This window comes from Globicephala melas, chromosome X (genome assembly GCF_963455315.2).
Source record: "Globicephala melas chromosome X, mGloMel1.2, whole genome shotgun sequence".
NCBI lineage: Eukaryota > Metazoa > Chordata > Mammalia > Artiodactyla > Delphinidae > Globicephala > Globicephala melas.
In genome coordinates, this window is record NC_083335.1 from 119232888 (window position 1) to 119253116 (window position 20229).

A 20229-nucleotide genomic window follows, 5' to 3' on the forward strand; every position below is an offset into this window, starting at 1 on the left:
ACACAGGTCCCGGGCTCTCCCTTGTGTCCCGTGTTCTCCCGGGTTCCCCTTTCACTCACAGTCCCCCCACTTGGCGTCATGAGGTGGGAGGGGTCCTTGGTCTCGGTGGCAGCCATGGTCGACATCATCCTATGTTCCTGTTGCCGTGGGTCCTCCAGTGCTTGGCCACTGCCAGGAAGAAACGATGCTTCAAACGTTTTCTGAGTCTTTTTAAGGAAAACAGAACAGTGTCGGGAGTTGCCTTCTGTGTCCCAGCTGCAAGTTTTACTGACAGAAATGTCTTTTCTCTTTAGACAAGAAACCCACTCCGGTCCCACCAAAAAAAGCCACCGGTAAGAAGCAAAGGCGCCCAGCGTGCAAACCCAGCCGAGAAATCGTTGTCGTGCGCCCCAGTTTTCCCAAGAGCTGGGTGAGACGTGGTCAGCGATTCACCGGCTCTGGGTCCAGCCTGGTTAATATTTGAATTATGCTGGGATGCGGGTGCTTTCAAGACCACAGCAGCTGTAAGAGAACGGGCGCTGACACTTTGGCGAGATGCGTTTGGGTCCCCTGGAAGGCATCTCGGGATGCCTTTTTCCTGAGTGTCTGTCCCTGGTTTTGGATACTCATTTCTTGGCAGGAACAGTTTTAGGACCCTGGGACCCTCCTATAACCCATGAGCAAACTTCGATCTCAGCCTCTAGGAGGAGCCTACTAGCTGTCACTAACCCTTTCCAATAAAAGTCAGGAATCAGACCGATCATGGAACTGACCAAGGGTCAGATTCATTGGTGGTTAGTCACCCACAGTAAAATCGATGCCCAGAGTTACAGAGCTCTCATCACTGATTTTTTTAAAAATGTGATAGCTCTCTTCAAATGTTGGGCTTCTCATCTAGAAGGGCATCTTATGAGGGAAAAGATAGCCTTGTTCAGAGCCAGGTCCTTGACCTGTGCAGGCACGCGGAGGATGCTGGACCAGTCATTATTGAACAATGGACTTTGCTCCCTGGGGCAGCAACGGTGTTTCCCAGTCGTGACTCGTGATGGGTCAGTACATCGTGTTGGGTGGATACACAAGCTCACCTAGATGTCGCTGGGACTTGCAAAGAGTCCTTAAAACTAAGAAGGCAACCTCAGAAGCCATCAGGAGTTGTCACATCATTTTGTCAAGCACACCTGGGTCAGTTGAATCATTTTCTTGGTGGGCACAAGCCCAGATCTGGCCTCAGACTTCCCCCCTTATCTCGTACTATCTACCTTGTGGAAGTTGTTGGCAACTTGGTAGGGGAAGATGCTAGGATGAACAGTCCCCGGGGAAGAACTGTCTGCAGGCGGAAGTTGGAATTTCAACTCGGTCCATGGGCGTACTTGATTTATAAATTACTTTCATTGTTTTGGTTTGGTTTTTGCCTTTTATTCCTTTCCTTGGAGAGAAGGAGGATATGGATACAGTCAGGAATTTGGTTTTTCTGTTGAGACGTTGGTCAGACTGATACTCAGGAAAGTGTTTGGAGATGTGGAGATGCAGTGTTTCCTCCATCTATTAAGGAAGTCATTTCTGTTCCTCGTTTCACCCAGAACTTCAGTATTAACTATCTGTTTTTCTCCTTTAGATGATAACTTCAATTTAGAAGATGCCCTTGGTGGAGGGAACAGTAAGTGGTACCTCTTAAATCTCCTATGTGTCTGACTTGCTTATTTATCATTGCAAAGAGGCTTGTCTCTTTTAAATAAGTCGAATTCGTTTTTACCACGAAAACCTAAGGAATAGATGTATTGTTTGTTGTGGTTGAGTTTTTCTGGCTTTTATCCGTAGGCCTGCTTTTATTTTAAAGCTGTTACAGTCTTTGGGGTGATATAAGACAAACTGAATGTCCTTGCCAGGGCTGGCCTCGTGGGTGCGTAGGGTCACACAGGGCTCCACACTCAGAAGGGCTTCCCTCCTTGGTGGACTGCTCTGTGGCCGCCATATTGAATTTCTTAGTACAGTTTAAGCAAGGGACTCTGCATTCTCATTTTGCCCCGGGCTCCGCAAACTCTGTAGCTGGTCCAGCCGTCTGCTTTATTTTCTATTGGAAATACATGAATTTAAGTATTGCAGCTGGATGATGATGGAAAGAAGTCCACAGGTGCCTGTGTGTATGGGTATCCCCATCATGACAAAGTACTTGCCCTGCCATGACAAAGGACATGCTTCCGTTTCTAACTGTTCAGTGAACCATCTGTGTGCAAATGCACGTTTTGTTGTTTTGACTGCAAAGTGCTCATAATTGCACTTCTCCTCTTTTACAGATGACCCGGTGACACCCGAAGCACCCAAACCAAAACCTAATCCAAACCCCAAGCAGCCCGGCTCTTCTGGTAAGACCTTCTCGCCCCTGTGGGTCCTCGTGTGTTTTTCAGAGTACAGCGATTTCCATGTCAGCTGAAAGGAGGTAATTTCAGATTTAGCGCGATCTTACTGTGAAGTCTCTGTGCAAGGTAATGCCCATCTTCCAGTCGTGGAAAACAGTTTTCAAAAAGATATTTTTGGTTCGGGGTTGATTTTTAGTTTGCTGATTTAACTTCCAAGGTTTTAATGGAAACTTTAAAACATTAAATGTAAGATTTTAAATATAGAGAATCAATATGGAGAAACGTATCAGCTTGTTCTTTCCCTTTAGAGAAGCTCTTGGTTTTGTTTTTTTTTTTTAAAGGTTTTTGCCGCCTTTTTTCGGACACATCATAGTATTCTCTGAGTATTTGACCAACATCAGTGTTCTGAGTTGAATGGCTGTTGAAACTTCAGATTTTGAGTTGGCTTTTTTGATTGTTTATACATTTGTTTAATTTTTAATGCAGAAAAGTAGAAATACTGTCCATCCTCTACCACAGTGAAGATGGTTTTTCTCCCTAGTATTTTATATCAATTTAAATGAAACAACTGTTAAGTAAAACTGTCAATCTTTTATTCACACTGTGTCATAACATTATGTTTTGCTTATTAGTATTCCATAAGCATTTTCTTATGCCATTTAATAATTTTTATCATATGACTTTTCTTGGCAGTTATATACTGTCATAACTAATCCCTAATTTTGAAAATGTTATGTTTCTCTGCTATTTTAGAAGTATGAGTTGCAAAGCAAATTGAAGCCACCTTCATATGCTTTCTTATGGTTTTATTTCTTTTTTTTAAATAAATAAATTATTTTATTTATTTATTTATTTTTGGCTGCGTCGGGTCTTCGTTGCGGTGCGTGCGCTTCTCATTGCGGTGGCTTCGCTTGTTGCGGAGCACGGGCTCTAGGCGCACGGGCTTTAGTAGTTGCGGCACGCGGGCTCCGTAGTTGTGGCTCGCGGGCTCGGTAGTCGTGGCGCACAGGCTTAGTTGCTTCGCGGCATGTGGGATCTTCCCGGACCAGGGCTCGTACCCGTGTCGCCTGCATTGGCAGGTGGATTCTTAACCACTGCGCCACTGGGGAAGTCCGGTAATTGTATCTTTGAAAGATTCCTTCCATAGAGTAGTACGTTTATGGGGTTCCCTGCCACCCCATGTCTGCTTTTGATTCTGATACGTTTCCCTTCACCCCAAGACATCAAGATGCTCCCGACGGTTCTGATGTGAGACATGATGCTGTCTTTTTCCTTCTAGATGGCTTTTCGGATTCGGACCTTACTGATGGGACTTCAGATGGAGGTAGGGTTCCCCTTCTTCTTTTGTCTTTCTCTCTTTTTTTTTTTTTTTTTTTTTAATCTTTTGTCTGCGCCGCGCGGCATGTGGGATCTTAGTTCCCCGACCAGGGATTGAACCCACACCAGGAAGGGCAGAGTGTTAACCACTGGACCGCCAGGGAAGTCCCTCAGTTTTTTATTTTATATTGGAGTAGAGGTGATGAACAATGTTGTGTTAGCTTCAGGTGTAGAGCAGAGTGAGTCAGTTCTACATAGACACGTGTCTGTTCTTTTTCAAATTCTTTTCCTGTGTAGGTGATTACGGAATATTGAGCGGAGTCCCCTGTGCTCTACCGTAGGTCCTTTTCCACCTCTGTCTTTAAAATCTTAGGTCCATGTGGAGGCAAAGCAGTATTTAAATATAATAAAAAATAAGTGTAAAATTAATATATGCTTAGAATAGTTATAACTTGATGAAATATATAGTCATTTTTATGTACTTATGTATGTATAAATGATAGTGTATATGTATGTTACATATAAATATATTTTTACTGTATTCATCTGTTATGCATATGTAATCTAAAATAGGTATATGTGTAGCATATGTGTATGTAATATATAAGGAATAGCCAGACACAAGGTAAAGATCTTCTCCCCCAGGATTCCTTTGGGTCACCCTCAGGAGGTGGGGAAAGATTGTGCGTCAGGCTTGAATTTGGGCGTCACTCTTGGCCCACAGCCTCCTAGGAGGGCTGCAGACTCAGAGCCTCTGGACCTCCACCTGGAGGGAAGCTCCTTCCATGGCAGTTAACTCCAGCTTCCCCCCCTCCGGGTAGAAAACCCTGGCTTCAGCCCCCAGTTTGGGAAGTCTTTTATTTCTAACTCTGCCATCGAGCTCTGGTTCTTGTTTGTTTCTTGGAGAATGGAGCGTAAACGGTGAATAATAATAATAAGATGATGTGAAGATTTCCCAGGAGGTGACCCATGACTCTGACCTCCTTGGGGAGGGACTTTCATGCTCTGATGTCTCCCCACACTCCCGCCCTGACCCGTGTTCTTCCCCCTGCGTGTAAAATCTGTTTATTCTCCCTTCTCTTTTTAAGCATTTAGGTTATACCAGTTTCTTTTTTTTTAATAAAAAAATAACATTTTTATTTGTTAACTGCCTGATACTCCTTAATACTTTTTTTTGAGTTTATCGTTGATGTACAGTATTGTATAAGTTTCAGGTGTATGACGTAGTGATTGAGTATTTTTCTAGGTTGTACTCCATTTAAAGTTATTATCAGATATTGGCTCTATTCCCTGTGTTGTGCAATCTATCCTTGTAGCTTATTGATTTTATATATAGTAGTTTGTACCTCTTAATCCCCTCCCCCTATTTTGCCCGTCCCCCTGGGCACAGACTGGGAACCACTCCTCCCTACTGGGAACCACTGGGAACCACTCGTTTGTTCTCTATATCTGTGAGGCTGCTTCTTTTTTGGTATTTTCACTAGTCTGTTGTGATTTTTAGATTCTGCACCGGTTTCTTGTACATATCTTTACGCTTTGATATCGGATGTCCTCCATGTGGTTCCCTTAAGGTGGTTTCTAAGAAGTAGGGTTTCTGAAAGGAGTTCCCACTTTTACATCCCTTCATGGATTGCTAAATTGCTTTCCAGAATGGCTGGGATCGTTGATAGTCCCACTGGTAAGAGGACCATGTAAGAGATTGCTGGGTTCATTCCTCTCTGGCCTGCCTTAAATGTTACTGGAAACATTTTTGCTTTGAATCCTTGCTTGTTGGAGTGCCATTGATTGACATCAATGGATGAACCAGCCCCCAAAGGGTTATAAGTCTGTTTCTATCAGTCACGCCCTTACGGTGACATGCTTTTTTATCGTCTCGTTTGCCTTCTACCGGGAATGCCCCTACCTCCCCTCTTGAGCTCACATACCTTTCAGAGTAAACCCCTTCTACCCTGGTCCCCAAAGTCATGTCTGCAGTGGCTAGCTGTCTACCTTCTAATTGGTTTTCCGTTTAAATTTACATCTCTAGGTGCTGTACAAGATTGCCCCATTTTGAGGAGTGTTAACAGACAGGATTCTAGTTTGATACCCGAGTAACGTGCTCTTACCCACTGAATGTAACAGGCCGTACGCTGGCTCTGTAGCTGCGTAACATGCAGCCCCTCCTTTGTAGCAGGCAGTGTTGCTCCATAGCCATGTAACATGCAGTGCCTGTGTGACTATACTGTAAAGACACACTGGGAGTGACTGGCTGACATTAAACAAAGCTAAAGGCACCCTCACAAGTGTACAGTCCACTGGGTGGATTCCTGGTTTGTGCACTAATAATTGTACAAGCATCAGCTTAACATCAAGTATCAGGAATGGCCTGACGGTCCAGTGGTTAGGACTCTTCGCTTTCACTGCCGAGGGTGCAGGTTCAGTCCCTGGTCGGGGAGCTAAGATTCACAAGCTGCGTAGTGTGGGCAAAAAGAAAAAACAAAACGAGACAAACAACAACAAAAACATCGAGTATCCCTTGGCATTAAATGTGGAAAAAGTAGAGGGGGTGGTGAAGCGGTATCCCTTAGCCCCGGGGAAAGCATGAAGGAAGACCATACCCAGAGGTGGTGGGTCCCTGGATGGCACATGGCTGACAACCACCCCTAGTGAGACTGGGGGCCTGAGAGGTAACAGGAATGTGCCTGGGATGACCCCATAGCCATGCGAGCATTTAGGTTTCTTAGTTTCTTTTTTTTCTCCACTTTTTTTTCCTCTCTTTTTTTTCTCTTTTTTTTCTTCAAGGGTGGAGTAGAGCTGTGCGCACTTCTCAGGTGGGCTCTGAGGCCCTTGCTGGGTTTCTCCCCGAATCCCTGGGGGACTTTGAAGACTCAGTGGGTCTCCTGGGGCCCACCATGGGGCCAGGGGGTTGAGTCAGGTGCCAAGCCTGGATTTCAGGGACACGGGAGCAAGACAGGTGATACCTCCCGCAGAATGAGGACAGCCCCTCCCATCAGTGGAAAGGGACACCCTGATATTAACGGCCTCATCAGTCCCACGGTCATTCCTCTTAAGGAACCTTCACAACTCAGGGTCAGAGGAGCTGGTCCTTGGTATGAGTTTTCGGTTACCGAACGTCTTCCCAGCGCCATTTGTCAACAAGACTCGTTCCTCTCTTACAGGAGGCGGTGATGGCGGCAACCAGAGGCCTGGAGGGGCGGACCAGGGTACGTACCCCTGGTTCCTGATGTCCTGGGTTCCTCACGTGTACTATTGAGGAAAGCAGGAGCCAGTGGTCACAGCCTCACTTTTAGTATCTGCAGCGTCATCTGAAAGATACTGACATGAAGAATGGTTCTCTGGACACGCGTTCCAAGGGGGCTCAGCGGAAACACAGGCAGACCCCGGAGATGCTGAGGATTCAGGTCCAGGCCACCGCAGTCAAGCGAATATCGCGATACCGCAAGTCGCACGAATTGTATGGTTCCCCAGTGCATCTAACAGGGATGTTCACACTACACTGTAGCCTGTTCAGTGTGCAGCGGCATTATGGCCAAGAAAAAACACCACGTGCAGGCCTAGATTTATAAAACTTTTTATTGCTAATGAATGCTCACCACCCTCTGAGTCTTCAGCGAGTCATAGGAGTAACGTCAGAGATCACGGATACCGTCACAAACAGAATCATAATGAAAAACTTGAAATATTAGAAGAATTACCAAAATGTGATGCAAAGACGTGAGGTGGGCAAATGGTGTTGGAAGAATGGCGCTGATAGACTTGCCTGGCGTAGGGTGGCCACAAACCTTCAATTTGTTAAAAAAAAAAAACCAGGGCTTCCCTGGTGGCACAGTGGTTGAGAGTCCGCCTGCCGATGCAGGGGACACGGGTTCGTGCCCCGGTCCGGGAGGATCCCACATGCCGCGGAGCGGCTGGGCCTGTGAGCCATGGCCGCTGAGCCTGCGCATCTGGAGCCTGTGCTCCGCAACGGGAGAGGCCACAACAGTGAGAGGCCCACGTACCGCAAAAAAAAACCCAAAAAACAAAAAACCCCACAGTGTCCGTGAAGAGCACTAGCTTGAGGTCTACCTGCTACTGACGGGATCTGCATTTTAAGTTCAGTCGCCCTCCCATGGTGCCCTAAGAAGGAACGCCACCCATATTACCCAGGGTCCTCCAGAGAAACGGGACCACTAGGATGTATAGAGATGAGTAGAAAGACACTTATTGTAAGGAGTTGGCCCACGTAGTTACGGAGGCTGAGAAGGGCCTCGATCTGCTGTCTGCACGCCGGACACTCAGGGAAGTGGCCAGTCAGTCCCCATGCGAAACACCGACAACCAGGACAGCGAATGGCGTAGGTCCCAGTCTGAGTCCAAAATCCCAAGAAGCAGGATCACCAATGTCCAAGGGCGGGAGAAGACAGACGTGCCAGCTCAGGCGGAGAGCAAATTGTCCCTTTGTGATCTCATCAGACCCTCAGTGGATTGAACGATGCCCGTCCACGTTGGTGAGGGCTTTTACCCAGGCTAACGGGTTCGAACGTTATTTTTTTCTGGAGAGGGCCACATGGACACATCCAGAAATAAAGTGTTCCCAGCTGCCTAGCAGGCCCTGGCCAGTCCAGCTGACACATAGGGTGAACCGTCCATCACACCGTCCTCCTTTTTATTCACGGGGGAGGATGTCTTGTGCACCTGCCGTGTCAAGAAACAGCTGTAGATGTGGGACGGATGCAGGTAGTTTTAGAATTCTTGGTGGGGGGTGGAAACCCCGTCACCGTAGAGCACATGAGACTAACGAAGAGGTGGGCGACTTTGATTTTTCGGAAGGTACATGAAGAGACGGCCATCTGGCTGCTTGAGGTCACACGGCCTCTGAATGGTCCCCGCTGGGATTTATCACCCACCTGAGACCTTCCTCACTGAGCTGGGAGGACAGCTGAGCTGGTCCTAGGGGTGGGGAAGAGGTGGGGTTTGGCCTCCCACTGGGAGCCAGTTCTTGGATTGGAAACAGCTCGCGTAGTAAAATGAATTCCGACGTGGCTCCGGAGTGACGGGCCCTCCGTGGTTACCGGGGGCCCCGCCTCTCAGGCCTCAGCCCCACCCTCTTCCTCCGGGCAGGGCCGCCAGCCCCCGGCGTGGTCCGTGCGCGAGGGTTACGTGTGTCATGGTGTCCTGTGCTTCCTTCCACAGCCGACTCCCCGGGGGTGGTCCCTGGGATCATCGGTGCCGTCGCAGTGGCCGTGGCCGGGGCCATCTCCAGCTTCATCGCCTACCAGAAGAAGAAGCTCTGCTTCAGAGAGAACGGTAAGGCGCTCACCGCCGCGTCCTTTCCATGGGGCCTTGCTGCTTTGAAAAGCGTGCTTTCTTTTAAAAAAAAAGAACTAAAAAGCAGAGCTCAGGTTGGCGCAAACACGTGGAAGGCGGCCGAGGGGGTCCTGAAGTGGCTAGAAAACTGGGATCTGACTTTGTGGCTTTGATCCCAGCGTCTCCTGCGTTTAGCCGTGTGAGCTGGTGCAAGTTACTAACCATTCCATTTTGGGGGGCGGGCGTCCCCGTAACGGGGAGAGATGAGAGTCTGCGCTTTAGGATTTTTGTGAAGGTCAATAAGGTCATTGTGAAGGTCAGTAAGGTCATGCGTGAAGGTCAGTAAGGTCATGTGTGAAGGTCAGTAAGGTCATGGGTGAAGGTCAGTAAGGTCATGCGTGAAGGTCAGTAAGGTCATGGGTGAAGGTCAATAAGGTCATGTGTGAAAGTCTTGACAGGTTGCCTGGGAGAGAGTGAGTGTGGAAGAAATGTTAGTTCTTACGATTCTTTCATTGTTATTTACATGGACCGCCAAATACCACCGTTACAGCACAGAGATCGGAATTCCATCACTGGCCACTTTGGGACTTTGTACTCAAATGCTAAGTTACTTAGGATTCGTCCTGACATCAGTGAGTTCTGCTGTTCTGAGCACAGTTTATGTTTGTGCATTTCTGGAAGGTTCTGTCCAGGTCTGGCTTTGAGAACCAGCGAGGGCTGGGTTGCGGTGTTTGTGGCTGTGGCTGCCCATCCTCCATGGAGGAGGCTTGTGGTATCTGAACTTCCCTTCTGTGTATGACCCTAAGTCCTTATCCATACTTTGCCGTTGGCCATAGGTGTCATCTGCCTAAAGGACCCTTTCCTGAGGGTTCTTGGGAAATTCCCAGAAGACTTGATGGAGGCCAAGTTACCCTCTAGGGATGGAGTTTATCCTTCATCTTCCATCATTCCAGATTTCTAGGTTCACAAACACTATTTATAGCCTGAAATTAAAAGTCTGACACAGCGTTTGGATTCAGAGACCTAAAATAAGAGGCCATTTTTATATCCCTCTGCTAGCAGTGGAGGGTAAGGGTGCCTGAGTGCATCTTATTTCCCTCGTGTGAGTGGGTCGCCTTCCATCTGGCCGTGCTCAGGAAAGTGTGGTTGGCTGGCGGAATGGTGGGCGTCCAGCAATGCCCAAATGGATAGATGACCAAGTTCCAGGAGATACCTATAAAAGATCTACAGTTAGAACCGAGTGGGGGGAAACAGCACAAAAGAAAACACCTTTTTCTTTTGCTTCTCCTAGAACGAGCAAAGACTTAAAAGACTAGGGATTCGATAGAAGTGAATTTCTGTTTCCTTTTCAATCCCACTTTCCGCTTTCTCTGAAGATGCTCAAACTCAGAGCTTGACGCTCAGCCAGGAGAGGAAGGCACTCACTAGGCAAGAGGCACAGGAAGTCCTGGCCCCGAGATTTTCTGAAAATCTTCAGGTGAACCCCAGTTGGACTCTGGAATTACAAAGCATTTCTGTTACCGTGTGAATGGGATATATGACTCTCTGGATGTTCGTATGTCAAGACACAGGGATTTGAGGAAACATCCAAGAGTCTTAATAGACTTGACATCATCTACTATTTGGAAAAGGGATTCAGAAATTGGGAAAACCAAGTGTTCTGCATCCCACCCTACCCCACCCCGGGGTCTTGGTCTTGGTTTCAAGCACTGTTCCACCATTGCAGGGGGAAGGGGTGGGCATGGAAACGGAAAGCTTCCCGGGTAGAAAGAGTTGAACGTACGATTTTCAAAACCAAAGCGAACTTTCTGAAGAACTGGCTCAGAGCAGGTGAGGATTCAACTTTCGCTTCCAGAGAGGCTGGCTCCATTCATTCCCCTAGAATATGTCCTCCAGTCTGTCTTCGTAGGCTGAATTAACATTAGGTGCGACTTTACATTTTTGATTTGCTTTGTGGTTTTCACAGGTCCATGGTCTTGAGCTGATGCAGATGCACAAAGAAAAAGGACAAAAAGGGGGGGGTGAACCTTCATGAGGGAAGGGAGCGGGTGTTTCTGATTTCAGTAATTAAGCACTTTTGTCTCCAGCTGTAAAGTGTCCAGCAGTGACACAAAGAAACTTGGGTCCCTTTTCTCATATAAGCACCGAGTCTAACGCAAACAGTGAGCATCTTTCTGACTACGTGCGGTTTATAAACCTGCCTTATAAAATGAATTCAGTGTTTGTTGTCAGTTATGTGTTTTTATGAACAGAGATGGCCAGGTATCGGGTACGTGACGATGCTAGACCTTTTCAGGTCCGTGCAGGACTATCTTATAGGTTTTATTTCTGGGGTGGTTATTTTAAGGTGTGCAGCTGTGAGCCTGGAGATTTCGTAAGGAGGATGTGGCTCCAGCGGGTACAGTGAGCTCGCGTCCTTGGAGGAAGCATGGTTTGGGGTAAACCATTATTCTCTGAGCGTGGCAGTTTGCAGAGTGACTTTCCGGGACCTCGTTGTTGTATTGAATTTTGTAGTGTCTGTTGAATTTGCGCCAAGCTTCCTCTCGAGCACTTACGGGGGGAGCAGATGTGTTTTCCCAACGTGGAGACACATCCATCTAGTACTGTCAGTCTTGATATATACTTAGTTAAGAGCTTCTCCGTGTTACATTTTGTGAGAAGGTATGAGAAAACCTCCACGGCCAGCACAGTTTGGTAGCTCTGTCTTTTATGCCTAAAGGTTTGAAGTTGTGACTCTAGGAGTTTAATCTGGTTTTCTTCCAAGTGATGCAAGCTGGCCTCTTAAAGCCGTTTTGGGACGCAGGCTCCTGGTTGATGTGTGTCTTTGCGTTTTCGTGGGTTGGGTTCAAGTCACCAGTTTAAAATGATGGGTGACGCTGAGACTGACCCGCTGGGACAGGGCACAGTGTTTGGTTGTTGTCACTGGATGCGGTCGATAGCTGATTCTCGTTGCTCACTGCACATCCGCCAGCTGCTTCCCTTGTCCTTGATGGTAGCAGATTCTTGCGGCTTTGGTGAAATGAGCTACTGGCATGTCCTCTCCCTCCCTTCTTTCCTTCCTTCCTTCCTCCTTCCCTTCCTGCCTTCCCTCCTTTCCTCCCCGCCCCCCTTCCCTCCCCCCACTTAATTCTGGTGTCCACTCTGTGATGCTCTGCTCTGTCAGCTTGTCTCCTCAACTTCTGAGCCCAGAGGGCATCTTCCTAACCGCTCTCACTGCTGCCTGGGCTGTGGGCACGCACCTGAAGCAAACCTTTCGGACGTTTACTTCTCGTTGTTTGTTTCTCTTTCATTTTCCTTTCCTGACTTTCCGTTTCAGATGAGTCGAAGACCTAGGGATGAGCAGAAAACCCCAGGTGGGGCCTCAAGATCGTCCTTTCCGATCCGTGTTTATCTACCAAGACGCAGAGTCGAAAGCAGACCTTGTCATTTGTCCTTTTCCTTACTAGTAAAACTGCCACCGTGATGTGTTTCTCCCAGACCAGATGCCATGCCTTGAATCCTGTATGTTTTCTCCCTTCACGGTGCACAGAAGCGTACGATATGATATTTTAAGGCCCAGGTAGCTTCAGAATAAGGAAGAGAAATGCAGACATTTCCTTTTAACGTAAAATCCAACAGAAAGAAATGGTACCGGCGGGGGCTTCCATGCACGAACCAGGTTTCTCAGCATCCCCCATCCTTGCCAGTGTATCCTGCAGGGGGTGAGCCGTCCTGTTTTCAGAGTCCTGGGGCAAAGCCGGCCCTGGGTCATAGGGTTTCCTCTCTCACGCTCATGATGGAATTTTTACCCTTCTGATTCCGTAGCCCCTGGATTTTTATGGTCCATTTCCATGAAGTATTTCCTAACTCTTGCTCAGATCAGTTTTTGCCAATTATGTGAATTTCCCAGTTCGCAGCGGGTGAAAAAAAAATCCACATATTTAGGCAAAACCTAAAAATCTCACGATCTTAAATTTCTGAGGTCAGTGGAGACGTGAGTGTTGGGATCTTGACACCCTAGAATTCTTGCATCCTTGTATATCCCCGTAAGCATGGAAGTCATCGCTGCATTTTTTTTTTTTTCTTTTTAACATCAGACCATCTCCTTCTTGTGCTGGCTTCTCGGGCTTCCCTGGTGGCGCAGTGGTTGAGAGTCCGCCTGCCGATGCAGGGGACGCGGGTTCGTGCCCCGGTCCGGGAGGATCCCGCACGCCGCGGAGTGGCTGGGCCCGTGAGCCATGGCCGCTGAGCTTGCGCGTCCAGAGCCTGTGCTCCACAACGGGAGAGGCCACAGCAGTGAGAGGCCCGCGTACCGCAAAAAAAAAAAAAACAAAAAAAAAAACCCTGCAACGGAGGCTCTCCGTGCTCCTCCCGTGGGCCTGGTCATCTTCCACCGGTCACCTTGATGGCCTTGACAGTGGTCACCTTGCTGGCCGTCTGGGTCTTTGAAGAAAGCGTCGCAGATTTCTTGGTTCTGATGAAATAAAGCCCGTGTCCCGGTTAGCACAGGGGTGCATTTAAATCGAATCTCTGTGCCCCAAGAGTGAAGTCCTGGGTGTGATCTACAGATGAGACCCTGCCGGTCAGTGGTCTCTGGGGTCTGCTTTTGGCCCCCAGTGCCTGCTGTGTTTACATAAACAGCCCGCACACAGAGAGACCCCGAAAGCTGCCATTGCTGTAGTTGCCTTCATAGCTCGAGTGGCTCCTGGCTTAAAAGAAAGGCATGTGAGCTGCTTTGGTTTTGAGTTTGAGATGGGGTGTGTTTGGCCTTCTAAGTGTTGAGGTTGCAGCGGGAAGATGCACCTGGTGGAGCCCGGGTCTCCTCTTAGGGGTCCACGGGGTTGGGTTGGGCGCTTGGCATCGGGGAATCCGGCCCTGCATCCCTGACCACACGGCTCCGGCTAAACAGATCCCAGGGGGCCGATCCCTTTCCCCGCCCACGAAGCACCCACCCACTCTCAGGCTCTCCCCAAATGCTGGGCGTTGGTGACACCAACATCAAAACTGGGTGTGCCGGCATCCCCTCCCCCTCCCCCCAAATATCTCTTCAGATAATGGATTGAACATGTCTTTTACTTGTTGGAAATAACGTTTGGCCCCACATGGATTTGGGTTTGGCTGTACTTTATTATTTCCCAGGGGCATTTCTTTTTTTCTTTTCCTTGAACATACCTGGATATAGGGTTTCTGCAGGCCCATGAGAATATTTTGACTGGGTCTTTCCTTCCTTTGTTTTCCTTTTGGTAGGGAGATTCTTTGTCATGTGAAATTAAAGCACATTTCGGATTTATCGTCATAATAGTTGACTCTACAATGTGAGCGTGTTCAGAGCCTGCCTCCTGCCCGGCCAGCAGAAGACGTGACATTGGCAGTGACCGCCCTGCAGTGTTTTCACAGATCTCTTCAAACTCTCTCCTCTTTGGGTGTTTCTCTTTCTTTTTTTGTCATCTTAGAATTTTGGTCTCTGACTGGGGTCTCCTTTCGTGGTTGGGGGAAAGGGTGGTGGCTCACAGAATCCATTTCATACAGACGGGAGATGCGTGTTTCTGGGACCGGGATTAAAAGTGGTGTTGGGCGTTCACGCACGATGCTAACCCCAGATGCTTCTGTTTTGCAAAAATCAAAGCTTCGGGAATATAGGAGAACGGTCGTCAAGGGTCCCGTGAGCCACTTCAGTCCTTTTCACGTCATACATGCTTCCGTGTCCCTTCCCAAGCATGCAGTAAAGAAATAAACATGTTCTGACTGGGAATCTCTCCTGCGTTTTTGTTTGTTTCTAACTGAAGTGTAGTTGGTTTACAATGTTGTGTTAATTTCTGCTGCACAGCAGTGATTCAGTTATACACATATACGTTCGCTTTCATAATCTTTTCCATGATGGCGTATCCCAGGATATCGAATCGAGTTCCCTGTGCTCTACGGTAGGGCCTTGTTGTGGATCCATCCTCAGCATTAGCCGTTTGCATCTGCTCATCCCAATCTCCCACTGCATCCCGCCCTCCACCCTGTCGTCCCGTCCTGTCCCCCGCCCCGCTCGCCCGTGCATTTTGAATTCTGTCGCCTCGCACTGTATGCTGGGAGATCGTTTCTGGGGGCCGGCGGGGCGCGGCATGGTCCCCTTTGCGTTGACGTATGTGTGTTCGAAAACTTTTGGAGTAGAAATTGGGAAATAAAATGATAGACTGAAGAAGCATGGGAGCGAAGAAGCCAGACCCCGCGAGGTGCCCTTCATGCTCTGATGACCAGGGCGGTCCTCTGCTTGGGGGCAGCGGATGGAGACAGGAGGTGGGAGGCCAGTTCAGCTTGAGAGTGACCATCAGGTTGTCTTGGTAGTCACCCTCCTGGGGCGTTTTGTTCTTCTTGCAGCTGACCAAGGCGAGATGAACATGGAGAACCATCAGGGCACCAACGCCGAGCCACCCGGTAAGAAGCACCCCGAGTGGCCCCCTCCCGCCCCCCCGCGGGTCTGTGTTACCTCCTCTCACCACTGTCCTGCTCAGATTCTTGGATGGGATCCTTTGTGTCTCGAAGTTTTCAAGGGGGTTCTCTGGGGAGATGCTACATAGACTTTCCGGGGCTTGAGGCTTCCGGTGAGACCTAAGTCTGCTTCAAGTTCTCTTTAAATGTCGGCCAGGAGAGTTTTCCAAGTGTCGCCCCACTGCCGCATGGCCGGAGTCAGCAGCTGGCCGGATTGCATCTTCTGAGATGCACCCTTTGCAGCATTTTCACGTGCTGCGGTCACTTTTACAGAATCCTCCCAACGTGGTGGAGAATTGGACCAAGAACAGGAGGTGGTGCAAATTATGGAAACTTCTCAGGGCCAGAGGTGGGACGTTCAGTGATTAGAACCACTTCTGAAAACGGCAGGAAAACACAAATTATGTGTCTATACACCTGTGTGTGTTTCTTTCGTTTGTGTATATATGTGGAGACCCACTCCTTTGCCCAAGAAAGGCAACATTTATTGCATAGGATGCCTGTGGAATTGATATAAGTTTGGGGTTTTTTTTTTTTAACGTTTTTGGCCACACCCCACGGCATGTGGGATCTTAGTTCCCCAACCAGGGATTTGAACCCATGCCTTCTGCGTTATAAGGCAGAGTCTTAACCACTGGACCACCGGGGAAGTCCCGAGATAAGTTTTTAGTGAAAAGTTAACATAGTTTTAATTCTAAAAATACGGACTTTTAGAAAGTGTCCAGCTCGTTGCTCTTTCAAATAAGGGAAGGATGTGTAACATGAGCTATCCTTTTTTAAGGACAAGAAAATGCGAAAGAGACCTCCAAAACAGAAATGAACTGATCCGAAAATCTTAGCCCTGCATTGTTGTCAGTGAACCAACGCCGTGGCCCCTCATTTACAGAATTATTTATTCTGAAATTTGTAGTTTACAGACATTTCTTACCGTCTCAGAGAAGTCGCTAGTAGAGAATGCCTCTTCTTAGTTTCTTTCTACTTTTCCCGAAGTGTCCGTTTTTTACGAGTGACCGTTGCATCGTAGTATGAAATGTACTGAATTGTTTTTTCTAACCAGTTAGATTTAGTTTTTGCTTTCTGTCCGCAGTGAGTTTTGAGCACACTTCTATCTTCTGTAGAAATAGAGTCACCCGCTTCTGGAATTTTCCACCTGCAGGTACTCGCGTGCTTGTCGGGGCCGCTGGGGGTGCCTTTTAAAATCTGTTCTTGTGTCTCGGTCCTCTGTAGTTCAACAGACCCTTCTGGAGAAATAGGAGGTCGGCCGCCAAGTGAGTCATAGCAGGGTCTCGAGCTGGCCTGCTGAGCCTCTCCGAAGATCGCCTGCAGGGACAGAGCGGCCCCGCCGGAAACAAGCCCCGGCTTGTCCGTGCCTTTGCTCAACTTGGGATTCCTAGTTTGAATCTTGAGGTGCGTCACCACCGTGCTGGGTGGGTGAGATTGACTTGGGATGAGTTTTGCCCGCAGAGGGCAATTACACTCACCTTCTCCACGGCCCTGAGGGGTTTCCCGCGTGCTGTGAAAGGCTGACCGACCAAGTCCCCGTCATTCAACCCCACTGAAGTTCCCCAACCAGAAACGCCGCGCTGTTTACAAATTGCCTGTAAATTGAATGCGTCTGAACCTCTGCCGACATTGACCTTTTTATAGAGTGAGGTAAGCCTTCGGCTAGTTTCCTCAAAAGTTCTTCCATTTACTAGGATTTTTTTTTTTCCCACACCAAACTAATAAAGAGAAATTAGAAACCAAGTACTTTTTACTTAATGTTTTGCCATGGGGTGACTTTTAAAAAAGGTTGTGAAACTAGTGGGATGGATCCCCTGTTCCCTTCTCTGGGGCTGTAAGACAGACGATCGCGCTAAGTGCTCGCTCTTTATAGCATCTTGCAATGAACGGAATGCCTGCTCTTCTCCCGGTAACACACGATGACTTCTCCACCTTTAGAAGCATTTCCCCCGTTTAGGACAGCGCACGCACTGCACAGCGCCCAGAATGCTTGCTTTTATACAGAAGGGCTTTGCGTGGACTTTTGTGTTCATCTCGGGAAGTGCAGAAGCCCTGGTGGTGCAGACGGGCTGGACCCCACCCATAGACTACCCTCCGCAGAAATATTAGTTTCCAGTGGCACAGGCTTGCCTCGTCTAAAGCTCTTAGGATAGTAACCCAGAGCAGTGGCGGTTTCCTGGGAAGACTTCCTCTTGTCACGGATGACGGTGTAAAGAACTGTTGTGTGTTTCACATCAGCCTCTCCAGGTTCAAAGGTATGACGTTAAGCACACCTGCGTGGGCTGCCTTCACAAAGCACCTAACTTGGGAGAGGGCTGCTATGACGTATCAGTCATGAATGCTGGGTCTTTCTCCCTTCTGAAGCTCAAAAACTGCCAGTAGTTTGAGGGGTAGGCATCTGCGCCACCCCCTGCTGTTGAGGACTCAACCCCTCTCCACGCCCGTATCCTTTCTGTGACCTCTCCTCCCTGCGTTATCTAAAAGCGTTTGGACTTTCTTTCTCGGGGTATTGCTGGAGACCGTCGTCTGGCTCTTTAACTTGTTCTGTCTTTGACACTATGATAACTTTTGAGTATATGAAATGGTGTAAAAAAAAAAAAAACCAAAAGCATTGGGTATTTATCCTATCCATTCATTGCTGCGTTCAACAAATACCTATGACCTGGTGTGCACAGTGGTGACCATGACATTCAGGATTCTCCAGGATGGAACACAAATAAATGACATCCATCCATGGATGGGGTCGGCCAGTCGTCAAGAGCTGAGGGCCAGGTTGGTCAGTATGCTTGGGTTCCCTCGCTAACTGGCTCGGAGCACCTGGGTACAAAGGTCGAGAGCGCCCAAGTTCTCCCCAGTGAGTCATCGCGGGTTGCCTTTGAGGTCAAGATTGTGCACGCTGACTTGCTTCATAATAAGAAAAAACGCATACAGTCTTTTTGTAACTCTGAATAACATTGGCATTTTTATAAGCACTGCAATCATACTCTAAGCATAAATGCCTCATTAAAGAAGAGAAGAGTGAAAGGATGGGTATTTCTTTAAGGATATGAAATTATAACTCATTCATAAATAAGTATACATTTAAGAAATATGTCAACTAGGCTTTTCTTACGGATGGTGGACGTACATTGTTGTAGACTCGGTTTAATTTCATGTTCACATAAAAATAAACATGATTTTATCAAAGGTCTGTCTTTTGAAAAATGGAATTTAAATTATGTGGCTTGGATCATTAAATACTTGGCATAACGATTGCTTTTTAGAATCATTTTGGAGCTCCCATATGAAGAAATCACAGTCCAACAGATTTTGAAATCAACACAAAGATTTTATTTAAGGGCCAAAGGGAGACAATACCAGTGGAGGATTTGTTACAAGTCTGGGTCATAATGGGTTTGATTAACCCACTTAAGCTGTGACCAAGTTTTTGCTGTCAAGATGCTGCAGTGAATATCTCTGTAAGCACATTTTTGTGGCTGTGTGCAAGTGTGTGTGTTGCATTAGTGCCTGAAGTTGGCTTTGTGAGGAAAAAAAGCATGTGTATATTTAATTTTTATGGACACTGCCCAGTCATCCCCCATAGAGGTGCAAATTCATGATACCCCCCAGTGATGTCAGATCTGTTTCCTCACTGCCGTGCAAACTTTCTGATTGGTGCCAATCTGTAAGTTGAAAATGATATCAAATCAACTGCGTTTACATTGCATTTCTCTTAACACAAGTGAGATTGAGAATCTGTGTAGGGGAGACCCATTTGCATTCCATTTCTGGGGGAAATGAATGCATTTTGCCTATGTTTATATGTGTTATCGGCCCTATCCTTATTGATTTGTAGGAACTCTTTACATATTAAAGCTATGACTGTGAAGTAAGTAGCAAATGCTCTTTTTCACTTTATCCTTCACCTTTTAACTCTGAAGTGATATTTTCCCCCATTCATTTTTATTATTTTTGCACAATGAAGTTAGTTAATGGTTTCTGGGCTTGCTGTCATACTTCTAACACTTCTGTGGGGTTTTTTTACATTAAAATATTCGATCCCCTAGGAATGCGTTTCTGTAAAGGGAATGAGGAAGAGATTCCTTGGTATTTAGTTTTTTAAAAACCGCCATGGGATAATCCCATTATTCCCAAACCATTTATTGAATAATCCATGTTTTCCCACTGATTTGAAATGCAGTTTACATCATCCACTAAATTTCTGGACCTCCCAGGGCAGGAAGTATTTCTTTATTTTTTTCTGTCCTATGGGATCCTTTACAGAAAAAGGTTGGTAACACCTGCTTGAATACATAAAATACCTGTACTTCAAACTGCGTCTTGCAGGGGTCAGGTGTGGTGGAGCAGGTAGTGGCCAGTTATAATATGAAAAAACAGCTATAATAAAAACAGTAGAGTTTTAATTATTTTGCTGCCATAACAAAATACCACAAACTGGGTGGTTTAAAGAAGAGACATATATTCTCTCCGAGTCCTGGAGGCTGGAATCTGAGATCCAGGTGTGGGCAGGGCTGGTCCCTCCTGAGGCCTCTCCTCTGGGCATGTAGACGGCCGTCTCCTCCCTGTGTCCTCACTTGGTGGAGAGTTGTCTGGTGTCTCTTCTTACAAGGACGCTAATCCCATCATGGGGGCCCCACCCTCGTGGCCTTATCTAACCCTAATCACTCCCCAAAGACACCACCGTCTAACACCATCCCATTGGGGTTTATGGCTTCCACAGATGACATGTTGGAGGGACACAAGCATTTGGTCCACACCACTGGGCGATGTGCTCAGCACCCCCTAGAGGTGGTCCCACAGAAGCCCTGGGTCCCCCCTTTCTACCATGTGCC

At 47.5% G+C, this 20229-nt stretch overlaps 1 protein-coding gene across 2 annotated transcripts in view; it reads left to right on the forward strand.

Moving 5' to 3' along the window:
- Positions 1 to 18005, forward strand: part of CD99 (CD99 molecule (Xg blood group)) — a 34125-nt gene extending 16120 nt beyond the window's left edge. The window contains exons 3-10 of one of the 2 annotated variants that reach the window (XM_060292905.2): positions 294 to 332; positions 1595 to 1636; positions 2274 to 2342; positions 3616 to 3660; positions 6812 to 6856; positions 8825 to 8938; positions 15284 to 15340; positions 15668 to 15885. In XM_060292905.2, coding sequence (XP_060148888.1) covers positions 294 to 332; positions 1595 to 1636; positions 2274 to 2342; positions 3616 to 3660; positions 6812 to 6856; positions 8825 to 8938; positions 15284 to 15340; positions 15668 to 15759 — 503 coding nt within the window. In that variant the 3' untranslated portion in view covers positions 15760 to 15885. Of the gene's footprint in view, positions 1 to 293; positions 333 to 1594; positions 1637 to 2273; positions 2343 to 3615; positions 3661 to 6811; positions 6857 to 8824; positions 8939 to 15283; positions 15341 to 15667; positions 15886 to 16621 lie in introns of those variants that run through there. The other variant, XM_030837269.3, reaches the window with a different exon arrangement.
- The last annotated feature ends 2224 nt before the right edge of the window (positions 18006 to 20229 follow it).